The sequence below is a fragment of the Pinus tabuliformis genome, chromosome 8 (assembly GCF_031772625.1).
Source record: "Pinus tabuliformis cultivar Carrire ecotype Pingquan chromosome 8, CPIR1, whole genome shotgun sequence".
NCBI lineage: Eukaryota > Viridiplantae > Streptophyta > Pinopsida > Pinales > Pinaceae > Pinus > Pinus tabuliformis.
The window spans coordinates 751,786,763-751,802,648 of record NC_142294.1 but is presented as its reverse complement, the minus strand read 5'-3'; the positions used below and the strand labels follow the sequence as shown (position 1 = coordinate 751,802,648).

Below are 15,886 nucleotides of genomic sequence, written 5' to 3'. Positions count from 1 at the left end.
TGGTGTTTACATTGGAGAAAGAAAAAAAAAACAATTTACGATCTATTGTGCTTGGTTGAGGATTTATATAGGTTTCCAAACTTACTAAATTCCTTTGTATCATTAAAATTCGACACCTAAGCATTTCATTTTCATGGTGTATGTAACTCTTTAGAGCCTTTTTGTTCTTTGAGCCGGAGTTAGTTGAGTGAAGGTGGCCAAGAGTTTCAACTTTTGGAAATTCACATTTGGGCCTAAAGTCTCACAGTAAATATGGAGAGTTATTTTTCTTCATTTTGATTCCTATCCTAAGGTCTCTTAAAGAGTTATCATACAGAAATAATAGGTGATTTTTGTTTTCCTATGGCCACTTATAGACCTCACATAATTTATCACTTTGTTAATTGGTCCACAATACAAGTTAGCCCTTCAGATAGCAAAATGAACAACAACAAAAAGGAGACAAAAGATAAAAATAAAAATATTCACCCCATTCTTGTTATTGTACCACGAGATTCAGGTGAATTAGTAACCTCCTCTGGCCAACAAGGGGGTGTGTTACAATCTCAGTGTCTCTTGAACAATTCTCCACAAGTACTTCATCCTTTGAAAGCCTTGCCACTCCAAAGGTTTCACCATCTCCTTCGAACCTGCTATATCTAGTTGCTCTACATATATCAAATAAATCATGGATTTCCTTATCTCTGCACATACCCCCTCTGTCGCACATTCTTCATTCTGCATAGATTTACTTGTTCTCCTGCACAACTAAATATGTAAAAGTTTAAGATGATTTTTTTTTTAAATGAATTAAGAGGGAAATGCACTAGCAATACCTGTGATAGTGTCAGTGTTAATGTTAGTGTCAGAGCACTCAACGATGAAACACCTCCCTTGCATACGTAAAGGACTTGCTTAGAGCACTGTGTAAATGTAAGTGTCAAAGCACACACTGACGAAATGATCGTCACAAAAATAGTTTTTTTTTAATGATTTGTCAGACACTCACAAATACCAAAAACAAATCACCCTCCACCAAGAAAATTATGTCATATCAAGGCTCACTTAGCTAATAAAAAGTGATAAATAAGATTTCTAAAAATAAGAAAATTATTTTTGAATTTGCGGGAAAATAGAAATATTTAGCTTTTTTCTGAAACTTTGATTTTTTATTCGTAAATATTATTACTTTATATTCAATATTAGAAAAAACAGAGGATTACACTATCAGATCCATGTCGATATCCATACAAGGCAAAACCCACAAAACCAATGTACTCTGTATCAATTTAAGTTCAGAGTTGAAGCTAGTTCATCCAAGTAGTAAACAATGCTACAAAGAATTACAAATCTTTTAAAACACGAAAGCACTGAACTAAAAAGCCATAAGTCTAGGCGAACTAAAACCATCAAAGAACTAAGCACTGGAGAGGACATAAACCACAGGAATTGAAAAAAGCGCTGCACCGTCCAATGACCAATATTGACATCAAATCTTTGTATCCCCATCTTCAGAGAAATACCGACACCCAGAGAAACAATCATGATACACACCAAAAAAAAGAGGAACCAACATGCCCTACGAATGTTGGAAGCAAGACACTTTCAAAGTCATGAGGAAGAGATACACAACACCGACCTCCAAAAAACAAGCACTCTAAAGTTGCGTTCAAGAGACACAGGTATGACCCATGATTTATAACTATGCCAACTAGTTGGAGGCCATACGCAATTCATAAATGCTCCAAAATACTTATCAAAACGAATTGTTGTCTCGTAAAAAAGAACTAAAGCCATTTCATCCATATTATGAACCATAATCACGAGCATATCAAAAGTCACTGAAACCTCATGACCCACTTCACTTGGAGGAGATGACAACACACTAAATATCCCCAAGCAATAGACTTCAGTCTGATTGTAACAAATAGACTACGCAGAATAAACTAGACCGGAAGAACACTTACAAAATTGATGACAAAATTACCCAAGATCATCGTTATAGTCATGGTCAGAGGAAATCAAAGTAGGTGTTTGGACACTATCAGCTAGAGGATTAGTGAGATCACCAAAGGCATAATCACTCACAAAGAAGCTTTCCACTCGAGCCAAGCAAGAGTCCACATTATCCAAACATAACCTTTGGTTGCAGATCATGTGTTTAATGTCCTCTAATGAAGAGAAAACATTATAATTTTCCACTTGTTTATCCTTAAAGATGAGATGCAAGAAAGTCGCCATTTGTTGATTTAATTCCAAAGAACTCATAAAATGAAGCCTCCTTTTCCTAAATCTACCACGAGATGGAACCCATTTTACATCCTCCCCCACCAATTAAGAGTGTAAATAATAAGCGTGATCCCCTGCCTCCTTATTTTCCAGCAATAGGATCTTGTTCCTCACCTCCAAAAGAACATCATCAAAGAAAGTAGCAATAGAAACATATGCAAAAGGAGAACCCTTTTGTGCCCAATGTTACCTCCAACACCTCTCCTACTACTCATTCCTCTGTCTAGGAAGCATGAGCATCGCTGCAAATGAACATTGAGGACAAAGACTAGAACTTCTACTTATAAAACATGAAGAAGGATGATAAGGAGAACCTTGAATTCCTGACCTGAATACAATTAAATCATTGCCTAATGACCACACCACTGGAGAAAAACCCAAAAGATTTTCAAACTCACCATATTTTAGGTGCATGACACAACCCAGAAAAAAACCCTTAAAACTCTCTATGACAAAGACTTGACATTAAGAAGCTATAGCAATGCCCAAAACTTTGAAACTCCCTAGAAAATAAGGAAATCAAGATGCCTAGAGCAAATTGTAATTGACAAAGTAAATTGAATTCCCAAGCTACAAACACCAATTTTAACGTCTTTAGAGGCAGAGAGTATGGATACCTCGCCTAAATAACCTCAATTACCCACAGAGATTGAGAATTTTTCTTCACACACTCAATTAAACAAGAAAACTGAGAAATTCCCCCCAAAGACCCAGACGAAGAAATGAACAGAGTAGACACACCAAATGTATGTCCTAAAACTAACAATAGAAAGTGTAAGCCCATGACAACCAAATTGAAACCCACCAAAACAAAGTGAAGCTCGACACATACTAGAAGAGGTACAAGTTGGAAATGCCACCACAAAATGCGAAAAACAAAATGAAATTCTGTCAAGAAGAAGCAGATAATGGAGGTTGAGGAACTTTCCTTGCCTCCTCTCACATTACGCTTATACCACCACTTGTCCATCCCCTTAACTTACACTTTAAAACAACAAGTCCACACACTTGCTAACACACACATATTAATTACCTCTTGCCACACCGATATGAGGAGAAACCAAGTGTAAGGATGACAACTTCATCGATGCAGCCTTGACGACCATATTAACACCCACCTTGGGGTTTCTAAAACTTGGTTAAAATTGCAAAAACACAACAAAATAATTAAGAGTCAACGATCTTTGACTACCCAAGCAAGGGCTATAGTCTCTCACAAGGCAAAGACTAATAAAAATAACATAAAAATGATAACATTATTACCATGTAGATTCACCAAGAGAATTGCTTATTTTGAAAATCACATTAATAAAACATTGAAAATTTTGATAAGTCAATGTAAATTTGCAAGATATCAACATAGGCGAGTAAAAGCATTGTATTGCCCATTAAGAATGTTTAGATGTGATATTAATACATGGACTGTAAGTTGAAAGCAATTAAATTAAACTAGTTTAATCTTGGAGTAAATTTTTTAGCCAATAGCCAATGACCGGTCGAAAGCCACGAGAGTGGGTAGACTCTTCGATAAGAGGCGAAAGTATTTCGAAGGAAGCACTTTGAAATGGTGACTAGTTCAGAGGGAAAAGACAAGAATGCTGATGTTAGTTGACAGCCGGTTATAAAAGAGCTCAACGTCGCATGAGGTATTTTTGTTCTTTACATGCTTTTGAGTATAGGAGTCTAATTCCAAAGCTGTCATGTGGCGGAAGGCATTCTTTTGATTTATGAATCTAATTGCCGAAACCATTTGTGTGAATCTTACCTACATGGATTAAATCTTTCGATTTTCTGTATTTTTGGATGCCCCTCTTCTATTTTTTGAGGAGGTTCCGTCCAGCCGATTTAATGGCAGCACTACCATTTTGTCTTTATGTAATTTTCTGAGAGTGAAATCCATTTCCCTTTTCCTGGATATGGATATGGCCTTTTAGTTGTATATATTCTAGGCCCCGCTTGATAGAAACAGAGTATGATCGTTTCATGCATTGCATTGCCTCATAGAAAACATGGAATGCGTCTCATGCCCTCTCTGATCAACGAATTAAAATCTGGATTAACAAGATCATCTGATTCGCAGCCAGTTAAACAGTCGCTAATAAACGATACCCGACCGGCAAAATGGAGATCCAGAGCCACCAAGACAATGGACAGGCAGAGGGTAATTGCCCTACTGACAGTGCCCTCATTGAAGACCTGCAAGGACTCGATATGAAGCTCATCCAGCTTTTGGACTCCACGGATGATTATATCAAACTTTACTATTCATTGTCTCAGACTATGCGCCAGGTATGCTGATTTAGCCCATTAATTTTAACTGTTTTTTAAGTATACTCACTGCAAAATGCAATAAACAAACAATTCTTCGTAATCCTTGACACTCACTATAAAATACTATTGGCCAATAAAGGATTCTGTTCTTTGGTGTCAGGGGACATTATTTGATTTCTCCATTGTTTGTTCATGGAATGTTGGAACAGCGTTACAGTGAAATTTTTTATTAACTTGACGCAGTTTAAACGGGGTTTAGGATTTCCCCGATGAAGGGAGAAAGTGTGGCCCAAAACGTCTGAACATTCTAACAACTCAACTTAGTTTAACCCCAAAATCCATGGATAACTCAATGAACTACGAAAGCCTACACATTTCAAGGTTTAGGGTTTATTGAGACCTCACTAGCTATCTATTTTTTAAAAAGCTTGGTATTGTTCAGTGATTTTTTTTTTCGTTTAAAATGCGAATAGTTATTTTCCACCGGGTGTCTGTTTGGGCCACTTCTCTTTCATGTCAAATTCACCTGGCCTCTGTGTTTTAGCGGCTCCTTCTCATGTCAAATTCCACCTGGCTTCTGTGTTTGAGTTGTTCCTTTCCCATGTCAAATTCCACCTGGTCTCTGTGTTTGGGCTGTTCCTCTCTCATGTCAAAAATCATCCACTGCATTTAGTGCGGACTGGAGATAAAGTTGCAATCACATGAAACAACACAAGGAGAACGGAGTATTTCTAGGAAGGATAACCGTCTGCAAATTTTAAATGTTTTGGTTGATCGGAAGACAGTCTCCTCAATCCATACAACGTGCACATAAGATAATACACATTTGATCGTTTCAAAGATGGTTACAGATCATTCTTGGATTGCCAACGGACAACATAACTGTCTCTGCAACTTGTGGTTACATGACTTTTCACTTTCACCGCTTGCATCTGTTCACGTGCCTGCGTCTGCAAGTGCACCAACACTTTTGCATGTACAAGCTTCTCTCCTTTGGAGAATAGCTGGAATCTGGAAACCATCTTTGTGGCACTCACAAACTTATGGTTTCACCATTTGCAAACCTGCTTGTTGCAATATTCTCAAATCTCCCTTTGTGAAATCCACAGCCTGAAAACACCCATTGCTGACTCCCAACCTTCTTTGCAGTACCAAGAAACTTGCTTTGCAGAATGGTAAACTCTTGCAAACTTCCTGCAAGTTTAGCTTTCGGCAACACAGAAAAATGCTTAAAGTGAGCATTGTAAATATCGACACTGCCAAACGGACAACATAACTGTCTCTGCAACTTCACGTGGTTACATCACTTTTCACTTTCACATCTTGCATATATTCACGTGCCTGCGTCTGCAAGTGCACCAACACTTTTGCATGTACAAGCTTCTCTCCCTTGGAGAATAGCTGGAATCTGGAAACCATCTTTGTGGCACTCACAAACTTATGGTTTCACCATTTGCAAACCTGCTTGTTGCAATATTTTCAAACCTCCCTTTATGAAATCCACAGCCTGAAAACACCCATTGCTGACTCCCAACCTTCTTTGCAGTACCCAGAAACTTGCTTTGCAGAATGGTGAATTCTTGCAAAGTTCCTGCAAGTTTAGCTTTCGGCAACACACAGAAAAATGCTTAATCTGAACATTGTAAATGGCGTTGTCTACTGACACCACAAATTCATCCGGACGGCAGATTTCTTGCCGGAATCCGGTATTTTTTTTTTCTTCAAAAAATCAGAATGCTGGAGTGTTTGAAGCATTTTGTTTGATGGTGGAAATGGATTCAGCACCATCAAGAACCCCTGGGGCACCCAAAATCCTGAAGTTTGACAGCTGTAACCCAGATTTTCAAAATTTTCTGCCGGATTTTGTCATAATCTTGCTGGAATTTCCATCATTTTCCGGGCTAATTTGTGGGTTTTTAGACTATGCTATTGTAAATATCCAGACTGCTCTATTTACAACATCTGGCTGCTGAATTCAAATGAAGCAATAAACTGTTTTTTTTGCCTTCCACACAAATCCATTTAAGATTCTGTTAAGAATAATTTCCAGTAAAGTCAATCAGGCTGTAAAGGATTTCTTTTGCTTGTACAGAAATAGTTCTGTAATTGTTGAAACCCAGTTAACCTAGACAAGTGTAGTTCACAGTCCATGTAAAGCAACTCTTAGCATACCATTGGCATTTGACCATGGACAGTTTTTGTTTGGTATACAGTCATTGGCACACAGGCTATTGGTAAAGCTATAACTGCCCATAAATCTGTTGGTTTGTGCATGATTACCAAGAAATTTTTCATCCAAAACGTATTGGGGTGCTTTATTTTCAGTACCATTCTTCATTTCTTCTGTTTTTTGTCTAACCGGATGATAATAAGTTTATTGAATAAATTGCAGTGCTTTTAATAAAGTTGCTATACGACTTGATATTTCTGTTATCAGATTCCCTCAAGTGAGATTATCTTCTTGAGTGGCTGCTGTAGTGTATGAGGTAATTGAATTATGTAATCACTGACATCCAGAGTATGCAGTGATAAGAGATTGATCTGTCACTAATCAAAAGGCCGAACATTCTGCTGGCATACATAGTGAAAAAGAGACAAAATACTAATTAAATTGGTTTTAATAGTCATCCTTCAGTGCTTATATATACCAGAAACTATTGAATGGAACACTGCTGCCCGTTGAAAACCTAGATTAATTTCTGACTGGAATTTGCATTAAATCAAAGTAAATATTTCCTCGCAGAAAAGACACGATTTTTCATCATTCTGAACTGGCTGGACTTCCTTGCAGAAAAAGACACGATTTGTCATCATTTTGAACTGGCTGGACTTCCTTGCAGAAAAGACACGAATTTTCATCATTCCGAACTGGCTGGACTTCCTTCCAGAAAAGACAATTTCTACCTCTTTGATTTAATGCAATTTCTAGTTAGAATTTACTAATTTAGTCAAGGTTTCAACAGGGAGTGGTGTTTCATTCAATAATTTTTGGTGCGTACATGATGGACAAAGGTCAGTCAACACTATCTAACTCTGTGGAAGCCCTGTGTTGTCCTTGTTAGTTTAACCTGATTTTTTGGTTACTTTTCTCCCTCACAGCAGCTTGGTGCACTTCCACCTGGATGTGTGAAGAGAGGTTTCCATGTGATGGCACAGCAGCATTTTTGTAGGCATCCTAGTGACAGAGGTGCATGCATGCTTGGGCATGTATGTGGCATCCCTATTTAGAAGTGCCTTTCCGGGTTTGCAAGTACTGGTTTTTCTTATTTTAGACTAGCTGTTAGTTCTAGTTAGTTGCCCTTCTATTTTTAGACTGGGTTCCTTGCATGAGAAGGTTCAGATTTAGATAGGGCACAGATCCTGATAAGGCCAGTGCAAGCTCAGTTGATGGCCCTTTATTCTAGGAAGTCACTCTTGCAGGACTGGGTGTGTTATTCTAGGCAGCTTTTCAGATACAGGCTGGTCACACTTTTCTAGGAAACTCAGGTTAGGTTTTTGGCACCCTAGTTGGTGTTTATACATTCATTGTATTTCCCTTTTTTCAGTTAATAAAACCAGACTTGTCAAAGGCACTTCGTGTTTAAGTACTTTTGCTGTGTAAATTTCTGTTTCTGGATTAATAGACAGATGATTTTCTGAGTGCGTGTTGCAATTTCTTATTACTTGCTGTTAGTACTTTTCAGTTAGCGTATATGTTTTCAGATCTGGCATATAGAAGTAGTTTTGAGAGCTACTTATGTTTTTCAGCTTTCTAGCAATAACGATTTGCAGGTCTGCTTACCATATAATGAAATTTTATTAGTCCTTGGGTTTTGCAGTCTCCAAATCAAATATTCTGCAAGGCCTCATGCCAGCTATGTTTGGTTGTTTCCACCCTCTTGTGATCAGAGTTCATTCTCAGTCACACGATGAGCTTCTTGTAACTCGTGTGAATTGGATATGTGAAACATTATCTGGATTCTGGTTTGTGAATGCTGTCTTATTTTTTAGTTACCTATTCTGTTAGATTACTGATTTTTTTTGTTACTAATTCTTATTTTTATTTTTTTTGGGCTGGGGTACAGTCAAAGTTATGTTTTTCCAAAGCAGTTAAAGCACTGAGACGTGGTATGATGTTGCTGGGGAAGATGAGAATTAGATGAACATAGATCATGATGATCAGATGCTAGCATCAAGCAAACCTGCAACTAACTCAGAATCCCTCAACTGGATCTGAACCCGAATGGTCATTTGGAAAATATTGCTGTATACTTGGGATTGGGTGTTGTCATGAACTAGGGTTTTGGGTTGTAAGATGGATGAAAATATGAACTAGAGTTTTTGGGTTGATTAGTCGAACTTGGAGGAAGCATGTCACAGCTGAATGCAGTCTTCTCCATGGAAGCCTGACTGCAAGACAAGTGTAATATGTTTCATGTTTGCAAATCTTCAGCTAACCAGCAATGAAGAATTTGATTCAAGTGAGTTTGAGCTTTCACAGAGGATCCAATTTTCCCTGATTGTGAGTGGGGTGAACGCTAGTAGTGATTGTGAGTGGGGTGAACGCTAGTAGTTAGGGTTCCATCGGCTGTTATTAGGGATTCATATGAACCATTATTTGCATTGAAGCAAGCTGTTAGGGTTTTGACATTTTGAGCCATTTTTCAAGTTATTGAGGATTGGTTTGGACTCTGGTGTCTTTAACCAGGCTCATGTAGACATGATTTGGGCTGGTGTTCAATTATTCAATTATCTAAAGCAGCGAGACAAATCTATACACCAAATCTTTGGATGAGATTCAAGAGATAAGGATCAAGGAATGGAGGTGTTTGTGACATTATTCTATTTGTTTAATATGTTAAAACATTAGAGATTTGTATAAATTTGTTCCAAGCTGATTATCAGATGGAACATGGATCCCTATAATAAAGATGTACAATTAGTTGATTATTTGGAAGATCCAATTGATTGAGGGCATTCCTATTTTCGAATATACAAGTTTAGTTCCAATTTTTTTTTGCTAGAGTATGATAATGGCTCACTTTTGGACTGTTAAAGAAAGGGTGGAGGGGAGCTGTTAGGTAGTTTGCAGAGCCAATGATTGTTTTGTAGCAGAGGCAACTGAGCATCCATTGTCTAAAGTGGGGGGATTCAATGTGCTTGACACTTCCTGTGGAGAAATTAGGACTAATACTTGTGCAGAATTTGTTGCTAAAGAATTGCTGGATAAGAGTGTTAGACGAAAGAAGCTTGTGAACAGGCTTAGGGTTTTTGGCTTTTTGTTTAACAATGAGGGAGGTCAGTGTTGTAGAGGAGAATGAGGTTGGTGCCAGGTGGGGGTGGTTGTAGGTGGAAAACTAGATGTGGGATGTTTAACGGGTTGTAGGGATTTTGTTTAGTAGGAGCTTGTGTCTTAAGGTGTGAATATTTAGAGAAAACATAGGAGGGTACTTCAGAAGAAAGAGGGAGGTGTTAGGATGTTGGTTGGAGTTGATATCTGTGTGGATCAGATCCTGGCTTACTCTAGAATGACCCTAGTTAGAAAATTTTAGGGGAGGTAGATGGTTGGGATGCCTTGAATGACTAGTTACAAGCCAAATGGGAATTGGTGGTTGGCTATGGTTCAAACTTCATCTTTTCATCTCCTTACTGGGGGTTGGATTCTTTTTGCGTTTTGCTCATAGGTAGATGCTGAAGCGATTCTTAAAGGATTTTGGTTCTAAGGTCCGTTGTTTTTTGACCCTTAGACCTTGGTAGCCATCTTTTGATTCTAGATCATATATGGTTTTGGTTATCCCTATAGGGGGCCAAATTCCTAGGATTCACAATGGAATTTTGGATTAATGAGGTGCTTTGTGCAGGAATTGACGTGGCAAGATTCTTTTGGTTGACCGATCATACAAAATTGATTGTAGGCAGTTGGTTGCTAGAGCTTTGGTGGAAATCTATACTTTAGAAGATCCATTCGAGAGTTTGGATCAATGTTGCACGAAGCGGGAGCGAAGCGGAAGCACGGAGCGCGGAAGCGTCATTTTCCAAAAATCTAGGAAGCGAAGCGTCCGCGGAAGCGTCTGCTATATATATATATTTTTTTATATTTTTTTGCATTTATACTCAAACCAAACATCCCAAATACCAAATTAATTGTAGAAGACATGAAAACATGCATATTTTTGCATAAATCAAGATAGATATGGCATCCATGATTCCATTGTAGTTACTAGTATGTACAACAATCATCTATATTCTAGCTATTACAAACATACATCAAATTTTTAAGCATATTATAAAACATAAAACATTTAAGCATATTATAAAACATAAAACATAGAGCATATTATGATTTATCTAGCAAGTGAGCAACTGTCAACATTTGTCATGTCCAAAATTCAAATAATAATGTTTACAAAATATGTCACTTGGTCACCGCCAAGCCAAAAAGGTTCAAAATTCAAATTCACAAGTCTACAAGTCTAATGAGTAATCTATGACAAAAAGAAGTAGATTGTGAATATATCTACTAATCTCTCCTCCTTCCACCACGAATAGAACGTGATGGCGGGCCTCCACGTGGTGGCAATGAAGAAGATGGTCCCTGTGTAAGTCGTGGCACTGGAACTGATGAAGAAGAACCCCCTGCCGTTGGTGTTGAACCATGGAACCTAGAAACCAAGGGACCAGATGGGGGTGGGGGTGGTGGCATATCAACACCCGTGTCATCATCCTAGAATCGCTCAAAAAATTCATGCAAAAAAAAAACACTAGTTAACAAAAAAATTAAAAACATGAATTAGAGAAATGCTTTATAAGGGAAAATTGGAAAATTCATACCACAATGGACATACCTGGATAAGAGAATCCTCTAATTGCTCTAGTCGCAACACTCCATCCTCCAAATTGGGCTCCTCTGGATTCTTGTCCCAAGTCAACAAGTCTTTATTAGACTTTGCATCTTCACAGTAATGGGACAACAATCGCAAGTTGTAATGAACATAAACCAAGCTCTCTGCCCGGTCTAAATTCAACCTGTTCCTTTTAACACTGTGGATGAAAGAATAAGAGCTCCAACACCTCTCTGCAGAAGAAGTGTTTACCACCTGTGATAGCACCCGCAATGCCAAACTCTGTAGAAGTGGAGTAGGCCCTCCATGCATGTTCCACCACTCAAGAGCAGAAAAATGCTCTCGATCTTGAATTGCATGCATGCTCCCAAATGGACCAGTGTTGCTCGTATAGTTGCTCACCTGTCTCCGTACCAATGCAGCCTCCTCATTATCAGGGATTAATCTACTCAATGCAGCCATATATTTTTCGTGAACCTCTTTATCTTGGTGTGGTTTTTTCCTGACTCCCCCCCCAGGTGCTGGTTTTGAAAGCCATGATGGATGATAGTATTTAGGTGTCAAAACATATGCTAATGCATGCAATGGAACATTTAGCATATCCCATCGTTTTTCCACCTCTTCACGAATATAATTGTACAAGGTGGTATCTCTAGGCTCAACAATGTCTTTAATCTGCCCCAACATGCTATCCATTTGCTCATACACCTCCCCAATTACTGGTCGATCTGAATCTGCAAACTTGATCATGTAATAAATTGGTTTGGTGAATTGCAAAACATATTTAACCTGTGACCAAAAGTAACTGTCAAGAACAGTGTCCTTGACTTCATTAGCACCATCTGTGTCAGTGTTAATTTCATCCCATGTTTCAGCACACACCAGATTAGTTAAAGCTTGTCTCACCCTCACTAGCCGCCTAAAGGTGAGGTAATAACTAGCAAATCTTGTCTTTGCAATTTTAAGCAATTGCAACTTGGAGTAAGTGCCATAGAAGTAGTTTACCCTTGTATGCCCTGTGATGAATTTAATGAGCTGCTTCCCTTTCCTGTAAACCTCAGCAATCCACCCACAATCTTTGTGTTTCACAATATCATGCATCAAAAGGTTCAATGTGTGAACCAGGCACCCAGACCAAAAGATGTGTGGATGAGTACGCTCAATAATTTTTCCTGCTAACTTACAATTTGCTGCATTATCTGTGATCACTTGAACCACATTATTTGGACCAACATCTTTGATTGATTTCAATAGGAGATCTGCAATGTTTGGTGCAGTTGCACTGATGGAGGAGGAGTCATGAGATGCAATAAATACTGCACCACTAGAAGAAACACCAAGAACATTTATCAAATGTTGGTTTCTAATATTTGTCCACCCATCTGATACAATGGATACCCCAGAATCCACCCACTCATGTGTAAAACGTGTCAAAGCTCTTTGAACCTTAGCTTTTTCTCTTTCTAATAACACTGTTCTAGCTTTCTCATAGTTGGGGGCCTTGTATCCTTTTGGGGCTTCATTGATGGCCTTTACCATTTCATGCCAATAGGGAGAGCGAAGCACATTGAATGGTACACCGCAAGCACAAAGAAAACGGACTATCTTTCCATCCACATCATCCCTCCCAGCAACATTAAGGAAATCCCCTATTGTTTTTCTACCTCCAGAGGTTGCAAAAGTACCATGAGGAGATGGGCAACTACCAAATTTAGAGGTTGCACTTGATTCAGAATGAGTTTTTTGTTTCTTGTTTTTTCGTTGTGCAGCCATCTCTATTTTGATGTATTTTTGTCTTTGTTCACTTGAAATGTTTGGGCAAATGGTTACCCCCACAGAACCCTTTTTTTCATCACTGTCTAGCACCCCACAAAGATGCCTCCTCAGACGGGTATATGAACCCGTATATGGTTTTCCTCCATGACAACCATGAGGGCACATCCATTTGTAAGATCCACCACCCTTTCCCCCTTCAAGTTTGGTCACATAGTTCCACAAGGGATTTGATGTACCTTTCCCATCTTGTGCTTCAGTGTCCTCTTCAAGTTCATCCCCTTCCTCTTCAAACCCTTCCTCCTCATCATACATTGGGTCACTACTATTAGGACCAAGTTCATCCCCTTCCTCTTCCCCTCTATTCCTCACCCTTGCCATCATTAAAACCAAGAGTGGAATGATACATAGAAGCCAAAAGAACACCATCTTGGAATATGGATATAGGTGGTGGACAACCTGTAAATAAAGGAGCAAGTAGAAACAATGGGAAAGAGTAGGAGAGGGAGGAGAAAAATACATTTTTTTTTTCAAAAAAACAAGGGAGTTTGGGGTTTGAACTTACCTCTTTAGCTCTTGTAGATGAAGTCCTCCAAGCTCTTGCTCCAAGCTCCTCCTCCTTCTCCTAGCTCCTCCTTCTTCACTCCTCCAAGCTCTCCTCTCTTCTCCTCTCCTTTCCTCTCTTCTCTTCTCCTCTCCTCTCTTCTCTTCTCCAACTCTCATAAACTCAAAGTGAGAAAATGAGAAGAGAATGGGGGCTTTATTCTTTTCTAAAGTCACCCTAAACTCACCCTAACCCACCCCCTCATGCTAGTTAAGTTAAATTTTAAAAGAAATTAAAAAAAAAATATGTTTAATTCGCTGCCTCCGCGGGTTGCGTGCGGGTTGCGCCTGGGTGGCGTGCGGGTGGCGTGCGCTTCCTGGCAGGTTGCGTGGCGCCACCCCTTGCCCGAATCGCCTCCCGAACCGCGATTCCGGGGGGCCGCAACCTCAAATGGCAGGAATCGTTTTTTTAACCCGGAATCGCGCCACCTCAAAAACGGAATCGCGCTTCCTGTGGGGATTCCGGATCGATTCCGTACGATTCGCGATTCTGCCTTTGGATCCGGGGGGGGGGGGGGCGATTCCTGCAACACTGGTTTGGATATCAGTTTTGGTGAGAGAGTTTATACACAAATATTGGATTATTCAAATGCGTTGTTCAAATGTATTCATAATCTTCAATACAGTCATTTAGCATAGGACTACCCTCAACCCTTTAGGAAGTTCATTTGGAGGAAGAAGTTGACTTTGAATTTCGAAGATCTAGCGACAAAGGCACCACAAAATGAGCTTGCGGGAGGGGTTTATTCATACAAGGGTGCATAGGCTATTGGAGCCTCTAGGTTAGAGGACTATGGAGGGGAATGGGTCCCTGATATTCCTCCCAACCTAAGGGCTCTACTTGGCTAGCTATTGTTGACACCTTGGTATTCCGGTCTTGATTTGTCAGTTCATAATTTGTCGACCATGATAACCACTTTGGGCAAATTCCCCTGTTATATACATTGTAAATATTTCATGAATTTTGATTATAAATTAAAAAAGATCTGAGAATTGAGACACGAATTCTAGAGTTTGAGGAAGGAGATTGCTTGGGATTTGAAGGACCCTTGACTAGTTTCATGACAACCATTGAAGGGTTGGCAGGTGTTCCTTAAATGGACTGGTGTTACAAATTAATTAAGCAGGAAAGAAGGACAACAAATGCCATGACTACCTTGGATAATTCCACAAGGAAGAGAGGACAAAAAATTAAGAAGGATGGGTTGTGCTGGTAAAAGGGACAGTTGAAGTCAACTAATAGGAGAGTGGGGCAGGGAGTTGACACAACAACATCCCCACCACCACTCAGAAAAGACAGAGCCACCTTGGCCAAGAAGAAGTCAGAGGCGACAAAGAATGTATGCTCACACAACCAAAAATGGTTGCAACTACAATTTCTTAGTTTTAGTAGCTTGTGGAGGTTTCCTTGTAAGTTTTTCAAAGGAATGAGAAGGTGATTTGAAGGAGTAATTTCTTGTGTGAAATTGTTTTCATGCTTTCGCTATTCAACTTCCACCAATTTTGTGATTGCTATTGTGGCCTTAAATTTATTTCTGCATTAATTAAATCCAACAACTGCTTGCTTAATTGAGATCATAAGGACATTAGTCACATAGGGCTTAGAATTTTTACATTTGATATCTAGCCCACCTTTGTCCTTGGATGATGTGACCATTTTCCAATTAACCAAGTGGAATTTTCTTGGTATTGATTTTCCCCTTTGCCATAGAGACTTGTGGAGCTCCTAGGCTATATGTTGGATAATGTTGGATGGGGCAAGCATAGCTAAATATTGGTTAGTAGGGAGGGCTGAGATGATTGACTTAAGAAGCACAATCTTCCCCTCTAGGTCATTGGGGCCCCCATTGATAAAATTTATTCTTAATCTTGTTGATTAGATCTTCTTAGATTGTTGTCATTGGATTGCTAAGAGAAACTGGCATTCCAAGATATTTGAAATTCCTGAATTCTTCTATATATGGGAATTGCAAGGTTCTAGAAATGGATTGAGGGAGATGGGTATTGATATTCTAGTTGAAAACTTTGACTTTTTCCATTGTTGACCTTCTCACTCATGCATTGAGAAAATGATCTAGGATGTCTTGGAACTGTTTTTCTATCATAGGCGATGCCCCCTTGAGGAGAATAGTGTTGTCCATGAATTGTGA

The 15,886-nt window shown here is 39.1% G+C and overlaps 1 protein-coding gene across 2 annotated transcripts in view; it reads left to right on the top strand.

Moving 5' to 3' along the window:
• Positions 1–3,857: 3,857 nt before the first annotated feature.
• LOC149237766 (uncharacterized) overlaps positions 3,858–15,886 on the top strand; it is a 68,786-nt gene continuing 56,757 nt past the window's right edge. Inside the window, exon 1 of one of the 2 annotated variants that reach the window (XM_089372791.1) lies at positions 3,858–4,557. In XM_089372791.1, the coding sequence (XP_089228917.1) occupies positions 4,390–4,557 (168 nt within the window). In that variant the 5' untranslated portion in view covers positions 3,858–4,389. The remainder of the gene's footprint in view (positions 4,558–15,886) is intronic. The other variant, XM_089372792.1, reaches the window with a different exon arrangement.